The 20,212-nt window shown below is 40.4% G+C and overlaps 1 protein-coding gene across 2 annotated transcripts; it reads left to right on the forward strand.

Annotated features, from left to right (window-relative positions):
• Positions 1-5,554: 5,554 nt before the first annotated feature.
• Positions 5,555-18,079, forward strand: sdc4 (syndecan 4). 2 transcript variants are annotated; one of them, XM_086150276.1, is made up of 5 exons: positions 5,555-5,833; positions 14,028-14,217; positions 14,316-14,338; positions 15,246-15,435; positions 15,555-18,079. In XM_086150276.1, exons 1-5 carry the CDS (start codon positions 5,783-5,785, stop codon positions 15,704-15,706), a joined length of 606 nt encoding a protein of 201 aa, XP_086006402.1. In that variant the 5' UTR covers positions 5,555-5,782; the 3' UTR covers positions 15,707-18,079. The 2 variants fall into 2 exon arrangements, with proteins under 2 accessions (XP_086006402.1, XP_086006403.1); XM_086150277.1 differs by having other exon boundaries at positions 14,031-14,217.
• The last annotated feature ends 2,133 nt before the right edge of the window (positions 18,080-20,212 follow it).

Below are 20,212 nucleotides of genomic sequence, written 5' to 3' on the forward strand. Positions count from 1 at the left end.
AGGACGGGCCCCAGGCAGGGTCAAGGCAGGACGGGCCCCGGGCAGGGTCAAGGCAGGATCTCAGACAGGGTCAGGGTCCGGTGGTCCACCAGGGGGTCTCACGGGGTCAGGGTCCGAAGGTCCAGAGGGGGCTCTCACAGGGTCGGGGTCCGGTGGTCCACCAGGGGGTCCCGGTTTACACTCAGGGTCCGGTGGTCCACCAGGGGGTCTCACGGGGTCAGGGTCCAAAGGTCCAGAGGGGGCTCTCACAGAGTAGGGATCCAGTTGTGACAGGTGTCGTGGGGATGAACATGGCAAAGGGGGAGTCCAGGAACCATGGCTGGGTCCAGTCGTGGGGCTCCACAGTGGTCAGGGTTGTTGGACAACCACAATCCCCCGGCGCCAGGCAGAGCGTGCCGCTGCCCTTTATAGGGATCTTGATTAGCGGCCGCTGCTGCAGCTGGCGCCGATTACGAATTGAACCCAGGTGTGAGACCCTGACACATTTATTGTGGCTTCTGTCCGTTTTTGTGGCTCCCGCCACGGGACCGGACTTTGTCTCGGTGTGTTCAGATTTCATTCAGGGAAAAGCGTCATAATGGTCAGGAGCTGATCAAGCAAGAATTGTTTATTCAAAGTAAGGAAATACACTTACGAGATATCCCGGGTCAGAGATATCCCGGGCTACAATGAATGTAACCCCGAGAGGATCGTTCACCCTCTCTGGACACCCGCTGAGACGCGTCTCGCGGATGTGCAGGTGAGGAGGTTCTGGCCCCGAGCCGCGGTCATTTTATACCATCGCCTCAACCGTCGGGTTTTTTCCTAATAAGGACTTGTTTAACACACTCTGGAATTTGGCCACTTGGGGTGCCGGGCCGCGCCCCGGGGTGCGCGATCGATTACGCGTGGGGGGGGGGTGTCAGTGGAAGAGTACAAAGTTGGGCATCCCTTTGTCGTCACATGATGCGCTCCCGCGGGCGAATTTTAGCAGTACACGGGTTTTCTATCTGCTATGCACCCCTCTTTATACTGCATTTCTGCATAATAATGGATTGATTCGGTGGATTGATGCGGAGCACCACTGAAGGCCTAGGTGTAAAATGCACGGGCCGCCACTGCAGTATACTTTTGTTTCTGCAGCTTTTAGTGTCTATGTGTCTGTGCGTTGCGCGCGCGTGTGTTTTCTGAAAATCTGCCGAAATTTCTGGATTTTCATTATCTGCAAGTTTGTTGTCTCAACAATTTAAATTACTATTCCAGTATGTAATGACGAATATTTTAACTATTTTTTCTCTATTTAACAAACAACTGTGTGCATTATTAGTATCATTAAGAGCAAAAACAACTCCAGTACAGTACTAAAAAAGTTTTCCCGCTAGGAGGCGTCGAAAACCATGGAAATCTGTATGGATGTCAAAATAAAAGCCCTACTCAGAAGAAGGCGCATATTGTTTCAAAAAGCATTAACAATTGGATTGTCGGATTACTAAAGCTTTTTAAATCTAATATTAATAGTTTTTTTCCTCTCACTGCCATGTTTTGTATTCTTTCTCAGAACTTAATCTATGGTAGCGATTTACGAATGTTAATGTTGTGTTAATTCTTATTTTCTGTGTGAGTTTGGGGTTGCTGGGAATAATGTTGATATGGTTTGGGGGTGTAAGGAATTCTGTGGGTTCACCTGGAATTGAGCGCGAACGAGTCTCCCTGACTACCAACGTTATAATGTTATTTAAATCTTTTTGTATTGTATCATCAATTATATATTATGACTAATAAAAGAGTATTGTAGATTTGATTTAAAAAAACAGACGATCCAGGGAGCTATTTTTTTTGCCGCTTTGATGTTAAAAACTCAGTTATTTGTTGATGTAATGAAAATTGCTATGCCTTCTGTGCTCACAAACTTGAACATTAACGACCTTTAGCTTTCTGTCACATGATTGTTGTCACGTGACCTGCATTCATCTTATTCTAAGTAATCTAATTCTTGTGCAAAGCTGTTGAAGTGAACAACATAAAGGGTTTTTACAACATCTTACTGAATGGCAGAAAAAGGAGACCAACATTTTCAAAAGTAACAAAAAAAATCCTTTAAATAAGGGAAATAAATGTCAATTATATTTTAAGAAAAAAGGAAATTCGGCAAGGAATTGTCCTTATAGCCTCTATGAAATCAAACTACCTAAATAAATTAATAAACACTTTCAATAAAACGGGTCAGATGTCAAGCGAAGGCATCATTTCTATCATTGAACAACTAATTGTGTATTCAAAAAGTGATTGGAAATTAGACGAATAAAGCGAGAGAATGTGCCATTATATTGAAATGATATCCTTTTTTTCTGATACTGAGTTAATTCCTCTGATTTATTTTTATGTTTTTATTTAAATTAAAAACTGACAACATTTATGAGGGTATTTTGAGGGGGTGGTGTAATATTTGCTTTTGATGGCTGTAGTGAACACCTTTTTCCAGAAAAAACAGGAACATAGGGGAACTTATAAGAGCGGAGGTAGGAGCACACAGGTAGAATACATCTTGTATAGACGAGGTAACCTGAAAGATCGGTGACTGCAAAGTAGTTGTAGGTGAGAGTGTAGCCAGACAGCATAGGATGGTGGTTTGTAGGATGACTCTGGTGACAAGGAAGATGAAGAGGACAAAGGCAGATCAGAGGACAAAGTGGTGGAAGCTGAAAAGGGAGGAGTGTTGCATGGTTTTCAGGGAGGAGTTGAGAAAGGCTCTGGGTGAGCTTCCGGATGATTGGACAACAACAGCTAGTGTTATCAGGGAGACAGGTAGAAGAGTATTTGGTTTGTCATCTGGAAGGAAAGTAGATAAGGAGACTTGGTGGTGGAATGAGGAAGTGCAGGAGTATATACAGATAAAGTGGTTAGCAAAGAATAAGTGGGATACTGAGAGGACTGAAGAGAACAGACAGGAGTTCAGGGAGATGTGGCTAAAGATAGAGGTAGCAAAGGCAAAACAAAGGGCTTACGATGACTTGTATGCTTCGCTGGAAAGTAAGGAGGGTGAGAATGATCTATACAGGTTGGTGAAACAGAGGTCCGGGTGATTAAGGATAGAGAGGGAAATGTATTGATGGATGCTAGAAGAGTGATGGGAAGATGGAAAGAGAGGAGCTCTGGTATTGTATGAGGAAATCTGGAGTGGCAGAGAAGTACGTTAGACTGGTGCAGGACATGTATGCTAGCTTTGAGACACTGGTACGGTGTGCTTTAGGGGTAACAGAGAAGTTCAAGGTGAAGGTGGGACTCCATCAGGGAACAGCTCTGAGCCCCTTCTTGTTCGCAATGGTGATGGATAGGCTGACAGATGAGGTTAGACAGGAATCCCCATGGACCATGATGTTTGTGGATGACATTGTGATCTGTAGTGAGAGCAAAAAACAGGTTGAGGAAAATCTAGAGAGGTGGACATATGCTCTGGAAGGGAGATTAATAAAAGTTAGTCGCAGCAAGACAGAATATATGTGTGTGAATGAGAGGAACACGGTGGAACTGTGCGGCTACAGGGAGTGGAGATCAAGAAATTGGAGGATTTCAGGTACTCAGGGTCAACAGTCCAGGGCAACGGAGAGTGTGGAAAGGAGGTGAAGAGACAGGTTCAAGCAGGTTGGAATGGGTGGAGAAAACTGTCAGGGGTACTATGTGATAGAAGACTATCGGCCAGAATGAAAGGAAACGTGTAGAAGACAGTGGTGAGACCAGCGATGCTGTATGGACCAGAAACAGTTACAATGACGAAAAGACAGGAGGCAGAGCTAGAGCTCGCAAAGATGAAGATTCTGAGGTTCTCTTTGGGAGTAACCAGGATAGATAGGATCAGGAATGAGTCTATCAGATGAACAGCACATGTTAGATGTTTTGGAGAGAAGGTCAGAGAAGCTAGACTGAGATGGTTCAGTCATGTATGGAGGAGGAATCGTGAACATATTAGTAGACGGACGCTGGAATTGGAGCGGCCAGGCAAGAGGTCTCGAGGAAGACCAAAGAGAAGATTTATGGATGTAGTGAGAGAGAATATGAAGTTAGTTGGTGTGAGAGAGAAGGATACAGAGAATAGGGCTAGATGGAGGAAGTTGATTCACTGTGGCGACCCCTGAAGGGAAAAGCCAAACGAAGAAGAAGAAGAATTCCCAATATTCAGAGTTCCTCCTCTCAGTCCTAGACTCTTGCCCTTCCTCTTCTCTCTCTGTTTCGGAACACGCCTTCCTCCTCTCCTTCTTTGACCTACACAAGTCCAGTTTCGATTGGTTCCCTATAGGTCATCAGCACCAAAGGCGGTCGTTGTTAACACAGGCCTCAACCAATCCGGTTTGATCTGGTTATTATTATTGATTTGCATGTTTGGTTTTGGCAAAAGTCTTACACTGGATGGCCTTCCTGACGCAACCCTCTGCATTTATCCGGGCTTGGGACCAGCTCAGGGAGAGACTGGCCCATGTCCCCCTCAAGGCTGGCTCGGGGAGACACAGGCCTGTGCCGCCCTGAGGCTGCATTAGATGTACCGTTATATGTATACGTAAAAAAAAGAAAGACATGAAAACTGACCTTGGAATTAATTGACAAACATTGAGTGCTTAAAATGTGTTCATTGTTTTAAATTTGGACAGCCCAACCGAAGTCCATCCATCTATCCTTCCATAATCTTTCATCGGGCAAAAGGCATGGTACACCCTGGGTGATTAAGATCAGTAAGATTAGAGAAAGTTTATTGATCCCCATAAGGGAGATTCCCTTGTCACAGCAGTGTAACAATTATGTCAAAAAAATGAAAAAGTAAAATAAATATGAATATAAATAGAGACAGAAGACAGAAGATAGCGAGACATCCATGAATAAATAGACAATAGCAGCAACATCAGAGATAATAATGGACAACATAAAGGAACAGTAAGGTTGAAACAGACGGCTCGCTACAGACCCCAAACAACCTCACTCTCCTCAGGAAGAACATCCTGCTCTCACCTGATAAAATTTAAAATATGATTTCTTATGAGTCAATTCCATAGATTACCAGATGGTCTTATATCAAACAATTGCTGTAAAAACTTTTCAAAATTCAAGATAACATTACACCCTTCTTGGGAAATCAAAACCAACAGTAGTCCTGATTGTCAGTTCCCCATTGTTATTTTTTTAATGTCAGTTTCTTTACATCACCACAAAGGGGATTTTGATGTTTCCTCTTTTATTGAAACAGAAAGTAAATAATCATGGGGATTTCTGGGGGTTATCACAGTGTGATGTCACAGATTAAAAACTGGGACTTTCAAGTGAATAATTTCCATTCTTTATCGCACATCCAATACGAAACACAATGACGATACAATAAAAACTATGTTAAAAATGGTTCAGATTTGCTATGTTATATTATTGTTTGTATCTTGGAGACCCTCCGGTGTAGGTGGGGCCAACCTATTGAAAGTGACGAATTTCCCGTAAACTGCCGAGGTGAAGAGATACGTCATGGAAAAACTGATCGCTGATTGGATTATACTTTTCAGCGTGGCTTATATAGAGAGAGTTCGCTTTCAGTGGACTCAGTGAGGCAACAACAAGGGAGGGAAATTCTCGAAAGTGGACTTATCCCTAAAAGGCAATAAATTAAGAATATATATTGTGTAGAACGAGAAATTAATTATATCTGGATACAACAGATTCCTAGGGCCAATCAGAACCAACGTTTAACTCGTTCACTGACTTGATAAAAAGTTTTGAGTCGCCGCTAAGCTAACGGTCGCACCTTCACAAACAACTTTAAACGACAGCCATGTTGCACATCTGTCTGCTGTTCGTGCTGTCCTCCGTCGCTTCCGAGTCGGTAAGTTTTCTGCCTACCCTTTGTAGAGGCGGGATCAAAAGCCGTATCTTTGTCCGAAGTTATTCTTCGCTGATGGTAATACAACCATGGGAAAACAGATAACAGGCTGGTGAGCCTGGACATCCTCTCCGTTCTTTAACTTAATGACTATTTTTGTCAGATACTTAGTTTGACCGTCGAAGCGGTTTTATGATCTGGAGTGTGTTCAAGACCGGTGAGTGTGTTGTTGTGGCGGTGGGAATAGGGGGATCCGGACACTGGATTTCTTTGACTGCTCTTCATCCGTCTGTTGGTTTAGTCAGACGGAAATATGCCGTTTCTTTCATGTGTGAATGAAACGCTAGTTCATCTAATCGTCTATTTTGCACATGTTACCCCCCGCCCCCCCTTCGTTGTCTTGTTTTACTTTATTTGTGTACAGCGGGTTTTGTTGTCAGGGGAATTTCTCGAAGGGCTTTTGATTTGATTCAAATTTGTCCAGGAGATGGTCTTGAAATCTAATCAAAGTAAAAATATTGGGGGGACTATTAATCCTTTCAAGGATCGATTGGAAACTGTCGTGGTGGTTTTGCTGGGATTTTTTGCTCATTGGTTTGTACTTTTCGGGAAGCTGTGGTGGTTTTATGTAATTTTGTATCTCTCGAGATCGTCTCCTTAATTTTGGAAACGATTGGCTCATTATTCACTCATTAAAATCACATTGTCAGAATCCGCAGTAGTTCAATCAGTGAATCAGTCTATTTAGTTTCTGTATGTTTGTCTTAGGGGGGCAGGATGGCTGGGTCTCCGGTACATGATCCCGATCAAACCTAATGACTGGTCCTGAAGCTTTTGGTTTAGTTGCTTCTCAATGTCGCACTGAAAATATATGTGGAAATGCGTTAATCCAAAAGGCATCGATGCCGCGTTGGGAAGGATGGTGGTGGGGGATGGGGGGTTAGGCCAGCAGGGTCTTGCTTTGTTGAAAAGCCAAAGGGTGACTTAACATCAGAAGAATGTGAGTGCTGCGGCTTTTTGCTCCGCTACAGCCAAAACCAATCCACCGCCGAGATGTGCACACCTTGGTGCTTCCTGTCATCAGTCATTCGTATCAGTCAGTATATTTCACGATCGTCTTCCCGCCAAAGGCAGATAAGCTTGTACATGCCTTTTATGATAATGACACTTGGATTTACTCAGTTAATGGCCACTATCAAAATGGAAAGGCGATATACTATATATAATTGACTATGTTTCTACACACTTAGTCAGTAAGAAAGTGTGGTTTGAGGAGGGAAAACTGGATTTATTCATTGTTACCATAAACATGTGAAATGATTCAGAGATGACAGTGAATTAATCATGATAGCAGATTCCTCTTTTCTACTTTATATTTTCAACCATACCAAATCTTAGTTTTAAGAAACAACCAGAATCAAATTTTGAAAAGCATTTCTATAATTATGTCCCCTTGTGCCCTCTTCCTGCGTATCTGTGTAGCAGGCGTTTCCCAGCATTTTCAAGTTTATCCCATTGAGCCACCACTCATGGCTGAAACATTACACAAACATTTGTGTGCTGTCAAATGCTGCATCTCAAGCACTAGGAAGCCTAAGCAAAGCAAGACTCACTACAAAGGTCTTTGAGAATATTTTATGAATCTTATGGAAAAATTAAACTGTTGTTGTATTGTGAACTGTTGGGGCATCCTCATTTCATATTAGGAACATTTTAATTGCCATTATTTTACTTTCTGTTTTTATCTGATTTGTTTTCCATAACAGTCACATTTTCATCTTCATAGCCACACAGTTAACAGCAACCTCTTTTTTTCCATGGCCATTTCAACATGGTGCAGCTTCAACATCAATGCTTATACCAAGTTTTTCTTAAGTATCCTGCTGAAAATTTGTAGTTTGAACAAAGTCCTTATATTTTGAGACTGACTTTGTTGTTTGATTGTGTGACCTTTGCATCCAATCCATTGCTGATACCCTGAATTTGCTTAGAATGCAGACGGACTCAAACTGACCATCCACACATTAACCTCCCACCTAGTTGGTCAGAAAAAATGGTTAAATGAGATATCCAGGAAGAACCAGTCTGCTCCACCATGTGATGTCATCTGAGGACACCAAGCATGTCCTCAGACAAATATCAGTCTGTTAACCAATATGATGTTCCCAACCCCCTAAGCTGCTACTCCGTAGCTGGACCATTCGAGATCCTCTACCAACTGCTCAGCTTTTTTAATTTCCCACTGGAATGTGACCTTTGATCTTGACTGGCCCTCCTGTGGTTCTGCGCACTTGGTGGGATCTCAATGGGCCAGGGGTTTTTCACAAGAGATCGTGTTAGCTAGTTTGTCTAATGAGAACAATCCCCCCCCCACACCCCCCTGTTTTCCATCACTGCAAAACATAGAACGCCTAAAGAATTAAGCAGCTCTTGCTAGTGATTGGTCATTTTTAATCTATAAGCTGATCTGTTAGAGGGAGGCAGTGTGGTTTGAACTGCAGCCTCACCACAAAAAGGTTCCTGGTTTGATTCTGGAAGCTTGTTGATAAGCTGTTTTTTTTGTTTGCATGAATAAGAGAATGTGTGAATGAGAGCTGAATGAATCATTGTTCGGTTAAACCTTGCCTGATGACATCCATGATCAGCATTGGTGGGATAAGCAGTCAAGAAGTATCAACTGCCCTGTCTATTGTTGGAAAAATAAAGTCAAGTGGTCAAGTCTTAATTAAGTAAATTCTAAAGTAAATATTAAGTATTTTATGATGTTTGCCAAGTAAATATTGATTGTTTTATGATAAGACAAATTCCATGTAGACCTGATGAACAAATCTATAGTGCCTGTTTTGTTGCCTGGGCTTGAAACATTCATCATCTCAGGAAAATCTGATACTAATGAAGCTAACTATGTGTGTTGGTGCCCCCCACAGTGCAATTCTTATAGACTGTAAGCCATTAGATACCATTAAGAATCACTTATTTCAGAGTTGAAAGGGATTAGGGCAAAACTCAGTTGATGAATGATTCAGTACTAAAGCTTGAAAAATGTCAAAGTGTAGTTAAATTTGTCATTCTGAATAATTAGATTCTTCAGATTGAGACCTTCAATTAATATCTGCTAAAAGGTAGAAACTGTTGGTAGTCCAGTTGCCACAGCAAGATTTATAAGGACTATAACTGAGAATTCTCATAGATCTATTGAGATTATTGTGACATTTGAAAAGTTTTAAAGGTCATGTTTATGGAGCAGAAAAAGGAGAAATGATAATTACCTTTTTGATTGTATGTGGTGACACCTTGAGTCTTGTGTGTCTTTTAAATAGCATGTGATGTTTCAGGCTATATGGACTTTGTCATCCAGAAGGATTTTACTTCAAATAAGAAAAATAATTGATATACCCAGAAGAGGTCTGGCAGATCTTATGACGCAAGTGCAAATCCCCCCGCGTGCGTGCATGTGCACACCCACTTAAAAACTGCATATAAAGTTGCATGTCACGATATTGCCCCACAAACACACCCACACATTACCAGCGGCAGGATCAGGCAGAGGGTAGGTGGGATGTAATAATGTCTGCTGGTCTATAAAGTCCTCGGGGCTGGAATGTTGGCACTGAGAGCTGTGTATTGTCCTTGGTGTCATCCAATCAGATTGCTCCCTGCTCCTCCTCCTTTCAGTCTCTGTGTTCCATCAAGAATTGATCAAACTTCTTTACAGGTCTATTTTAACTGCCTCCTGTTGGATGTGCACATGATACATTGAAGCATTGTTGTAATTTTCATTTTGAACGCCGAGCAAGTGTTACTGCTTAAATAACAACTCAACATGTGAAAAATGTTTCACCGAGAGCATCAGTTCTGCGACACTCATATGTCGTTTGGGTTAAAAGCCGAGGTGAGAAGAGATTGTCAAGACTGATTCTGTTTGAAAACCATCAGGTTCATGTTTTGGTGGTTTAGAAGTGCTGGCTGACCTTGTTCCTGTGTAATGTGATCCAGCTGGGTTTTCATTGAGAATGGATGCAGCTGGGGGGGTGTAGGCTCTGAGCCAGAAATATCTTAACTACATTGATTGTCTGGATCACATAGCAGAACAGCACATGATTGTGATGCAAAGCCACTTCGATAATCACATTTCACCATTTAAAACCCAAGAAAGTGTCAGAAGCGAAAAATGTTCCCTTAGGTTTGAGAGTCTTTGATTCTTGTCTTGAAGTTGAATATCAAACTGTTGTGGCTAAGATGGCTTCTGGTGGAAATAAACAATGTAATATAGGTGATAGTTGATCGCTCTTGTGTCAGGTAACACACCCACTTCCAGACCACCATCTTGTACTTAAGTGCTCGATAAGGTTCTGTTTGTCATGCTGACTTCCCCTATCAATTAATCTCTGGTTATTATAGTGAATATAACCAAGGACCCTGGAAAAGGAAAACACCAAAATGAAATAATAGAAGTAATAAAATTACAATGATTAACAATTGGAAGTTCCTGTCTGTGCAATCAGCAAACATTCTATGTTAATGAATGGAGCTTTTGTTCGGTGAAAGATGCCACACACTGTCCGGTTTCTCTGAGAGGGTTGATCTGCATCTTTTGTGAGTTTTTTTTTCTGTTAATATCCTGATGATGATGGAAAATACATCTCTTACGACAGTATAAGCAGTTACTGCAAAAAACATAGAATTATAATCAAATTTCTTGTTAATTGCTTTAGAATGGTCTGAATGAGATGAGACTTAACTAAGGTTCTGCTGGGTAAGCACGCTGAAGGAATGTGGCGACTCATCAAACCCACTGAGAAACACATTCCACTCCTCTGAGGACGCACTGTCCTCACTGAGGTCAGAGGTCATCCACTGAAAAGAACACTGGACTTTTTACATTTTTGCTTCATAAAAATGTTGAAATTTCAGTGTCTGAAAATTGTTTCATTGTGTTTTTTGAAGTAGCTGTATTCCAGTGAAGTTTAGCTGCTTCTTGTTAGTCTTAAGAAGTAGGCTTTAAATTGTTATATCATTGACTAGTCCGCACGCATCAGGTCATTGAAATATTTACTGCACACAGATCCCAGATCTGATCCTGCAGTCTAGTGGTCCAGAAACAGGTAGGACTTTCTTGTTTGTAGATGATGAAAGTAATTGGCAAGAATGTGGATGCCACCAAGAAATAAGCAAACATTTGAAAACTTACTTTTCTCAATAGTGAAAATTAAGACAATAGAGGAGTTGTGCTTGGTCTTCAGTCAGTGATGTTGGTCAGACAGTAAGCATTTTCTTTTAACCTGCGTGTGTGTGCGCGTGTGTGCCAACAGACCTCAATACCACACTTAAAAAAAAAAAAAGAAAAGTCATTTTCAGCAAGCCAGCAGACACTTGTTTTTCATGGCATCTTTGGACATCAGAAAAATGACCCCAGGAAGACTGTTTAACCTTAGGGAAAATCCTGTATAGGAAATTAACAGAATCAGCTGAAAGTTATTCTCCAGTGTGGGAAGAGTAAACGGTCGATTGGGTGGATGTGGTATGGACCAATAAGAAGGCTCTGGGCAGCCGTGTGAGCGCTTGTTTCCATGTTGCCTCAGTTATATAACATTCTCATCATTTAGTTCTGGCTCCATATTTATGTCCACATAGCCACTGTCCTGCCTTTCTGGGCCTCTCGTACACTGTCAGGGCTTGTCTGCAGGGGAATAATTATTTCTTTCTGATATTCAGTCAGCGGGAAAAAGGTATATGGGTTGTACAGTTTGTAATGTCTCAATCATTTTTGGGGGGGGGGGATTCCTGTCAATTATCACCATGTCTTTTTTAGTGTGATACCTGGAACTTGGATATTAGAACTTAACAGTATTAACTAGATTAGGGATACTAAAACAATGTTGGCGTCTGGTGTCGAAAAATACAGTATCAAGTGTCCTTGGTGTTAATTACATATGGTTTTGTGTTAAAAAAATCCTCTTGTGATGCACCTCTCTCTCTAACACACACTCACAGTCAGTTCCAGACTTGTTGAAAAACAACCAGTTGGAGAGCCCTCCACCTTCTGCGGAATGAATTGTAAGAAGTCAGGATGGCATGGAGGGGGGTGGGCTCGTCCAGAAGAACTGTTTGATTTGAAAAATGAATCTTCCAGATAACATGGCTCAGGACCAACAAGGTGCACATATCAATGTCTCATCAACTTTAAGCTGCACCATGAATAGGTGGTGTTTTGTTTGTTTCTTTATTTGTTTTGTTTTTTTTACACCCCAGTAGATGGAAGTAGAAAGCTTTTAGTCTTGTTTTCATGTAAAATATTGTGCTGACATGAGACACAAACGTAACGAAACAAATTGCCCCAGTATCTATTTAAAGTCTGTGTACTTGATTGATCACTTAAATGAGAGTGGGGACAAAGCAACAGGTGATAAGTGACATGCTGGGTTAGTTAGATAAACAGGCTTGTAGTTGAGTTCACTTCCTGTAGAGGTACATGGGGGAAAGGGTGCACTGAACAACCTCCACAGTCATAACCAATGTTTAAAAGACTTGGTAAACATTACCTGATTGTTTTCAGGAGATTTCTTTGACAATAACAAAAGACTGGGGATCACTCTTAACAACTGCACATGATCGAATCAAACTCACTACAACAACAAAGTCAATGAGCATGACTTATTCGAGGGACTGTTAAGAGGGTAGATAAACATAGACAACAAACCACTTGGTTTTATCATGGTTTTGCCCACAGCTAGCAGCTGTTTCTTCTATTAATGTAGTCCTGTTTTGCTTTGTCAGCCCACTGTTTTCTATCGTCGTTTTGACATTCTGTTTCGACTTTGTCCAGTGGCAATATTTCCTGCTCTTTTTCAATGGCTGTTGGTGTCATGTTTACTGTTGGATCGGGTCTCTACATACTACCTGATTGTGGCCTGTTTTTTTCTCTAAAATTCAACCAGCTTTAACCACAAGTGAAGTCTGCTTGGGTCTGTGCCCCTCACACACCTGACAACTGTGGGTCTTTTCCCCTGAAACACTATCAGATTTCTGTGCTAAGTAGCCGCTGTTCCTGGCGCAGACTGAATCATGGGTAAAATCTTACTGTTTCTTCAGCTTCAGCAACACTTTAACTAGGACAGGGTTGACTCAACCAGCACAAAGGGCAAAAAAACATCACATTAATTCAAAGAGCTGCACAACAAATGAATGTCTGCATCTCTGCAGCAATGTTTGCAACTCAACTGCTGAGCGGTGTTGACTGGTATTTTCTTACCTCTGTTTGATCAGGGGGGACATTTAACAGTGTTTTTAAGGTCTACCTGGAAGTAACTCCCCTCCATATGTGTCCAGTAGAAAACAGTAATTTCTTGATTTTTCTCTGTTTGTGTGTATGTGTGTTGGGGGGGGGGGGACTCAGAGAAACTGGTCAGTTTCATTTACTGCCTTTGGGAAATTCCTTATTAATATTAGTATGGGGAGCAAGCTGAAATGAAGCCTTTGCATTGAAGCCTTAAAATGCGACCATGAAGTGTGGCACATCGAACAGAAAAGCTTCCCATTTCACTGGACAAAAAATGACCACACAGATGAGAATGTCCTGTTTGCCTCTTTGCATCTGCCCTATGCTTTGTTTCCCTGACTCTGTAATTGCAATTTACAATGTCGTCCTGGCCTGTGGATAAGCAAATGCTCAGATCGGGTTTGTGATTTTCAACCAGTGTGCTGTGAGAGATTGTTGAGTGTCACGTCTGTGACACGATGACATAGAGGTCAATGTTAGTTAGTGCTGCGCGACACTGGCAGTTTGGGATCACAGCAAGATGAGCGAGTGACAGTGATGAAGATGGACAAAAGAAAAAAGAAACGCCGGGGAGCTCAAGGCAATACAGTGAAAGCTATCTTTCATTTGGATTCACTTTCACTGGGGATGCAACGGCACCGACACCACTGTGCTTGGTGTGCAGTGAGAAGCTATCCAATAGCGCCATGGTGCCAAGCAAGCTTAAACGGCATCTCCAAACAAAACACCCTTCCGTTCAAATCAAGACGATGTACTATTTTGTACGCTTATACAAACAATGAGAAATGTTTTTCTTGAGGAATTGAAAGGAAAGCATAAAGTCAAGGTTTTTTTTTCTGCCATCTTCTTGCCAATTTGGATCCTCTGGATATTCTGTGTGACTTTTTTGACTTTCTGACAAGGTCCTTTGTGTCTTAGCAGGTCCGGGAGACAGAAACTTGGATGCCAATGAGGACCACACAGACTGTAGCCATTGCAATAAACCCAGACAATTTGCAAGCATCAGGAGACTTTGACTTTGATGAGGAAGATGACTTTGACTTCGATGAGGAAGATGAGGATTCCGACACCCAGGACGAGGATGAACTTTCTGGATCGGGCGATGCAGGTTTACTTTCGAAATCAGTCCCAACTTTTAAAGCTGACATTGAGAAATACTGTCTTCTTTTAACTAATCTTTCACTCTCTCCCTCGCTGCCTATGAAGAGACTGTTCTGTATGGACAAGAGGTGAGGCACACAGTCAAACTATTACTTTTAAATTATTTTTTTAATTTTTTTTTATTGACTGGAAATGAAAGTTTAAACTCTTGTGACATTGAATACATGGAATGCAATGTTGTATGGACAGAAAATTGGCCCTTCGCTAAGCTGTGTCTGTGTTACACAAGCTGACAAATCACAGCACAGTGTCAAACAGACAAGCCGAAGTACAATATCGTAATGGCAGATCTTTATTGAGTCCTATGTAACCCTTTCATTTTTCAAGTTTAGTAGACTTTAAGTATAGATATGGTTAGTCATTGTCCCTTGGGCACTTACATTGGTGCTATAGAGAGTAAAAGGAGACTCTCTTTTCGACCTATTGACAAGCACATCTTGTTTACTCCAAGGAACGTGGTGATGAAAACATGTTTTCATGGACTAAGCAGCACATGTTTAGCATGTGCTGCTATGTTTGTCTCTATAGCTGTGAATTTTAATAGCTATTAATCATGGTAACAAGCTAGCTAGTGAAAGGAACGTAGCCAAGTAATGTTAGTAATGTTGGATTTTATATAATTTACTATTTCTTGTCTTTCTAAAGCATTATGTAAAATTTTCTGTCTAAAAGACCTTTTTTTTCTTTAAAAAAAAAAAAAAAAGGTCTCCAGGGAGTTCTGTGGCAGGCAGTGGGGCAACATGCTGACCCTGACAGCTCGGGCAGCCTGTTGGACATAACAGTAATTAAAGGGGGCAGGGCTAAGTGAAGGTTAAATTATCTGGAAATTAGGAGTGGAAAAGTTAAATTAAAACTAACAAAAATTTTGAAAAGTTTTTTAAGTTGTTTTTTTTAATTTTTTTTTATTTAATATTTTGACCTTTCAGATATTGATCATTAAAAGATAAGCTTAACAAACTTCTGTTTCCCATGCAGCCTGACATCAATGACAACCATATTGTTGAAAATCTGATCCCGTTGCGGCCTAACGTTCGTGTTGTCCAGAACAACAATGGCCTTCGGGTACTTGGAAACCATGGCGAGTCTGTCGAGGAGAACCCATCCAACGTGCTGATGTCACATGCTGGAGACGACAGTCTGCTAAGCAAGACAGAGGTTCTTGCAGGTCAGTATACCATGTCAGACATGAATTAGCCACTAGTGATCAGAAAATTCCTCAACTGTTGACTATTTTGCAGAAAATTTACTAAAGGTGACTCACTGTCACATGACCTTTTGCTTTAGCTCTGATTGCCGGCAGCGCCGTGGGCCTGATGTTTGCCGTCTTGTTGGTGCTTATTCTCATTCACCGTGTGAAGAAGAAGGATGAGGGAAGCTACGATTTGGGGAAGAAGCCCATCTACAAGAAGGCCCCCACCACTGAGATCTACGCATAGATACCACACCATTGCAACATGATGCCTCCTCATCCTCCTGTTTCTTCCACTGAAGAGGAGGGGCCCCACACACTGTCTCCTCCCTTCTGGTACAGTTCTATTGGTGCTCTCTGAGCCAATTGGAGGCCACGTCACTCCTTCAGGGCGACGTTGCCACTTTGTGGAATTTATATTTCAACTGGTTATGGATCAGCTGACTTGCAGGTATAAACACTAATGCTGCTCACATCAATATGCATCATGCCCCCGTATTTATTCTGTCCTTTGACTGAAGCCCCATCTCTTCTTGTTTCGTTCATATGTTTGTCATCCCAGACTATTGAGTTTTCTGAGCAAATGATTCTATTACTTTTTTATGCTGTCCTATTATCCTTCTGATTTATATACTGATCGATATAACATGCTGCTGATGGACCTTTTCAACCATCATGAACTTATTCATCTCCTAGTTCAGTGACTTTTTTTTTCTATCTGCCACAGATTAATCCTCCTTGAAATATTAACTAAAAGAGAATATCTTGTAAAAACTTAAGACTGTCAAGTAAAAAGTAGTGAAAGTCTAAAAAAAATCAAAAAAATCTCTGTATACTTGGAGGGAAAAAACATCACAAGTATTTAAGTGTCCAGTTTGATGTCACTATATTCATCTCTTGTGCAAAAGTCATACAAATCAGGTCCAAAGAATTTCAAATGGCTTATCTTGTAAGGGCTCCACCTTCAAGAGTTTTACTATAATGTAGTGAGACTGCAGAAGGAAACCAATTGAGATTTCTGCTCTGTTTTTTTGCCAGTCTTGTAGCATAGTGTCAAAAGACTTGAGCACTGCATGACCTGAGTCACACACACGGAAAAATTAGCTGCTCAACACCACTGGCTTTGTTTTCTTTTTGTTTTCAAGTCAAACTTAGTGAAACCAACACTAACTGAGGTATGACACACCCATATTCCCCATACACACAGAGGTAGGTACAGTTGGTGTTTTTGGGTCATCTTGTGTCCTAAATTTCTCAGTAATAATCAGATTGGCAATGCCACCAAAAATAGGCAACTGGTTTCAAAAATGCTTGGGTTCATTGTCAGTCTGATAACGATTGCATTGTACAGCTCAAAATTAACTAAGCTTAGAGCCTCAAACTGTTTTCAAGCCATCTGCAAGAAATATTCTTAGTACATACAGCTGCGTTTGGACCATGATTTTTTTAATTTCATAACCTCGTCCTTGCCATTGGTACAGATAAGGGATTTTTCCCCAATAAAGTAAAAAAAGAAAACAGCAAAAAGTTGTGGAACCTCTACTGTGATTCATTCTGTCTTGAAAAAGATGAAAATTGTTGTTGAAACAGGCTCAGTAAAGTTGAGTTTTTTTGGTCTGAAGGAAATTTAAGGTTTATTTTATAAATGGTGTGTTAAGATTAGAATCTGCTTTTTTTTTAATGGTCTGAACATTTGGTGAAACTGAAGATTTTGGGCAAAAAATGAGGAACTGTCAGGTTTTAATATAATGTATGCTTAAAAGGATTCTTTAAAAAAAAAAAAAAAAAAAAGCAATGTCACACAATAGGTTTTTCTTAATTAACAAGTCCGCAATTGATGATCCGTTTAAGTTTTCACTGAACAATTTTGGTACGTCGAGTTTTTTTCTTCCAGTTACGAGGTCGATATTCCTCTATAAGCTACACAGTGTTTATGTAACAGTGACTAGGAGCTCTGAAAGCTATGGATCAGTTCAGTGGTCATTCTTTTGGTCCAAACATTTATGTAAATAACAATTTAGTTTTCAAAAATGGACATTGTCTCTGGGCTGCCACAATTAAAATGTACCAAATATTTAAAAGCCAAAATCTTGAGTTTCCTGCAGAAAACTGCCTGCAATTGACTGAAGGTGATGTGACAAACACATTTGATTTCTTCCCACTTTATTAAATGTCAGGATTCTATTGCCTTTTTTGCCTTTTTTGGGGGGGGTCCCCTCATTAAGCTGTTTGTACATGATTTAAATTTTTATACGCTAGTTTGAGATTCCAGATCTAAATAGTTTAAATGTTTTATTTTGTAAGAGTTTCTTTTTATCTCTCATTAAACTGTTGCTTTTTATATTTATATGGATATTTGTTAGAAGGAACCTTGTCTGATCGGCTCTTTCACTGCAGCCCAGATATGTTTGAGCAGATCTGGATGAATGATGCTAGCTTTCTGTGGACAAAACTCCAGGAATTAACCATATGTTGTCACATTGAGAGGCAGGAGCTGACAACATTGTCCAGGTCTGCTTTTAGTGAGGGGATTCTGCTGCTTCTGGTCACAAACACATTGTGAATCACAGACTGACTTTTCTGACGATTATTGAAATAAAGCTATTTTTATGCACAACTACAATGTAGTTGGAGTGATTGTTTTTTTCATAAAATTGCAGCGATTTTTAAATGTATTTTACAGAAAATTAAGACTCTTTTAAGCACAACCAGTGTCCAGTAGAGCAAAAGGATGATACAGAGAAAAGGGTTAGACAGAAAAGGTTGTTTTCACTGTGGCAACCAGTTACTGTCACACCTTCTCAGCAACATCAAATAACCCACAGATAACCTAAAAATAGTTGTGTAATAAGACCAGTAAAATTGAAATGGGTGGGGGTTGTAAAACATTACTTTTACCTGGAAACCATTGAGGAAAAAAAAGTTTTTGGAAAATCAAATTTCTTGGGTATTTTAAAGAAATAAGTGATGAAGTTTCTGAAAATAGAGGTGAAAAACACGAGAGAAAAAAAAAAAAAAAAAAAAGCTGCATAGGGATGATTCCAAAACAGGAGTGAAAATGACAAATGACCAGGCACAAAAATGAGAAAAGTACAACACATGGACAAAAATGTTTTAATTGAAACGTTCTTCAAACTTAACATTGTTTTTCTAGTCAAGTAAGCCCAAGGGGGAAAAGAAAATAGCTTTTGCTTTGTTTAAAATGATGTTCAAACAAAGTCTGCTCCCTCATGAAACTGAATGAACAAATGAAGGCATGAGTTAAAGTTCAACAGGAAACACAAACACTTTGAGAAGCCAAGTTTTCTCTCACTTTCTTCATGTTTCAATTATTTAACTTTTACCTTTATGATGTATTGTTGATACCTAAAGTCGCTGTACTTAGTCTTTGTTTTTGAAATATTCTTTTGCGCCATTTGTCCTAGGCCCAATGTTCATATTTGATCAGACCTAAATCATCTGACTGAAAACAAATGAAAATGCTTTTTAAAAAAAGGGATATAAAGTGTATCCGTGATTTGTGTGGTTCATTTTTTTTTTTTAATGTTACCACTGAATATTTAACCTTTTTGTCCAAACTGACGTCAATAATCAAATCAAAATTGTTATTACTTCTCACAATTATATTGAGTTCAATTAATATTTGTTTTAGGACTCAAAATGTGCAAGTTTAAAGGCTGCAAACAACCACAAAAATAGGCAAGAAATGAAAGGGTCCATCCATTGTCTGCCACTGATCCTGCGTTCATGGTAACAGGGGAAGGTGGAGCCTATCCCAGCTGTCAACCGGCACAGTAAACCCTAGACTTGTCACCAGTCAATCACAGGGACACATATACAGACAAACAACCATTCACTCATAGCAATTTTTTTCCAATTAACCTGTTGGATGTTTTTGGACTGTGGAAGGAAAGCCAAGCAGACACTGGGAGAACATGCAAATTGCACACAGAAACATTCCTTCGTCAGAATCGAACCAAGGTCATTTGTGCTTGGGCCGAAGTGCTAACCAGTGCGCCATTAAATATATTAAACAAAAAAAAAAAAGAAATTGTTAACAGCAGAAAATCTTTATCTAATGCAAATAATTTTGCATTAGAAAAAATTTGACTTTCAAATACAAAGCAAAGTTCATAGCTTTAAAGTTGGTTGATATTTATCACCTGATTTTTACCTAACCAATGTATTCAGCTCATGCAGCTCATGCTGGAAGCAGAAGTAAGTCCCAGCTGTGATCAGCAGGATTTTAAACTGGACCAGGCACCTGACTATTAGAGGGCTGCATAGAAACATTGAGACAATTACTCGCTCATTTACATCTAACAATCAATTTAGAATTTTATACTTTATTAATCCCACACAGAGAAATTGATTCTATGAATCATCTATTAGCCATTGCTGCCATCCATCGCCGCCAGGGGAGCAGTTAGGGGTTCAGTGTCTTGCTGAACAACACTTTTACACACTAGGAGGAGCCGGGAATCAAACCAGGAACGTTTGGTTCCAAAGGTGATTGCGCCACACCATCACTTGACAGAATCTACTGCCATAAACCCATTGATGATCCGTGCAGGCATGGGAGAGCATGAAGACACCTGCACAAATGTGCTCAACTGTTTAATGGGACTCCTACATAAATCTCTGAAGACTTGTTTTTTTTCTGGGAATGTCTTGACTACTTTCTGCATCATTTCCTGCTAAACTTTTGCGAGTGAGTTGGTGCAGGAAAAGTGATCACTAGAGATGAGAAACT

Source organism: Fistularia commersonii, chromosome 7, assembly GCF_037954325.1.
Source record: "Fistularia commersonii isolate RoL2024-O1a breed Wild chromosome 7, RoL_Fcom_v1.0, whole genome shotgun sequence".
Classification (NCBI taxonomy): Eukaryota; Metazoa; Chordata; class Actinopteri; order Syngnathiformes; family Fistulariidae; genus Fistularia; species Fistularia commersonii.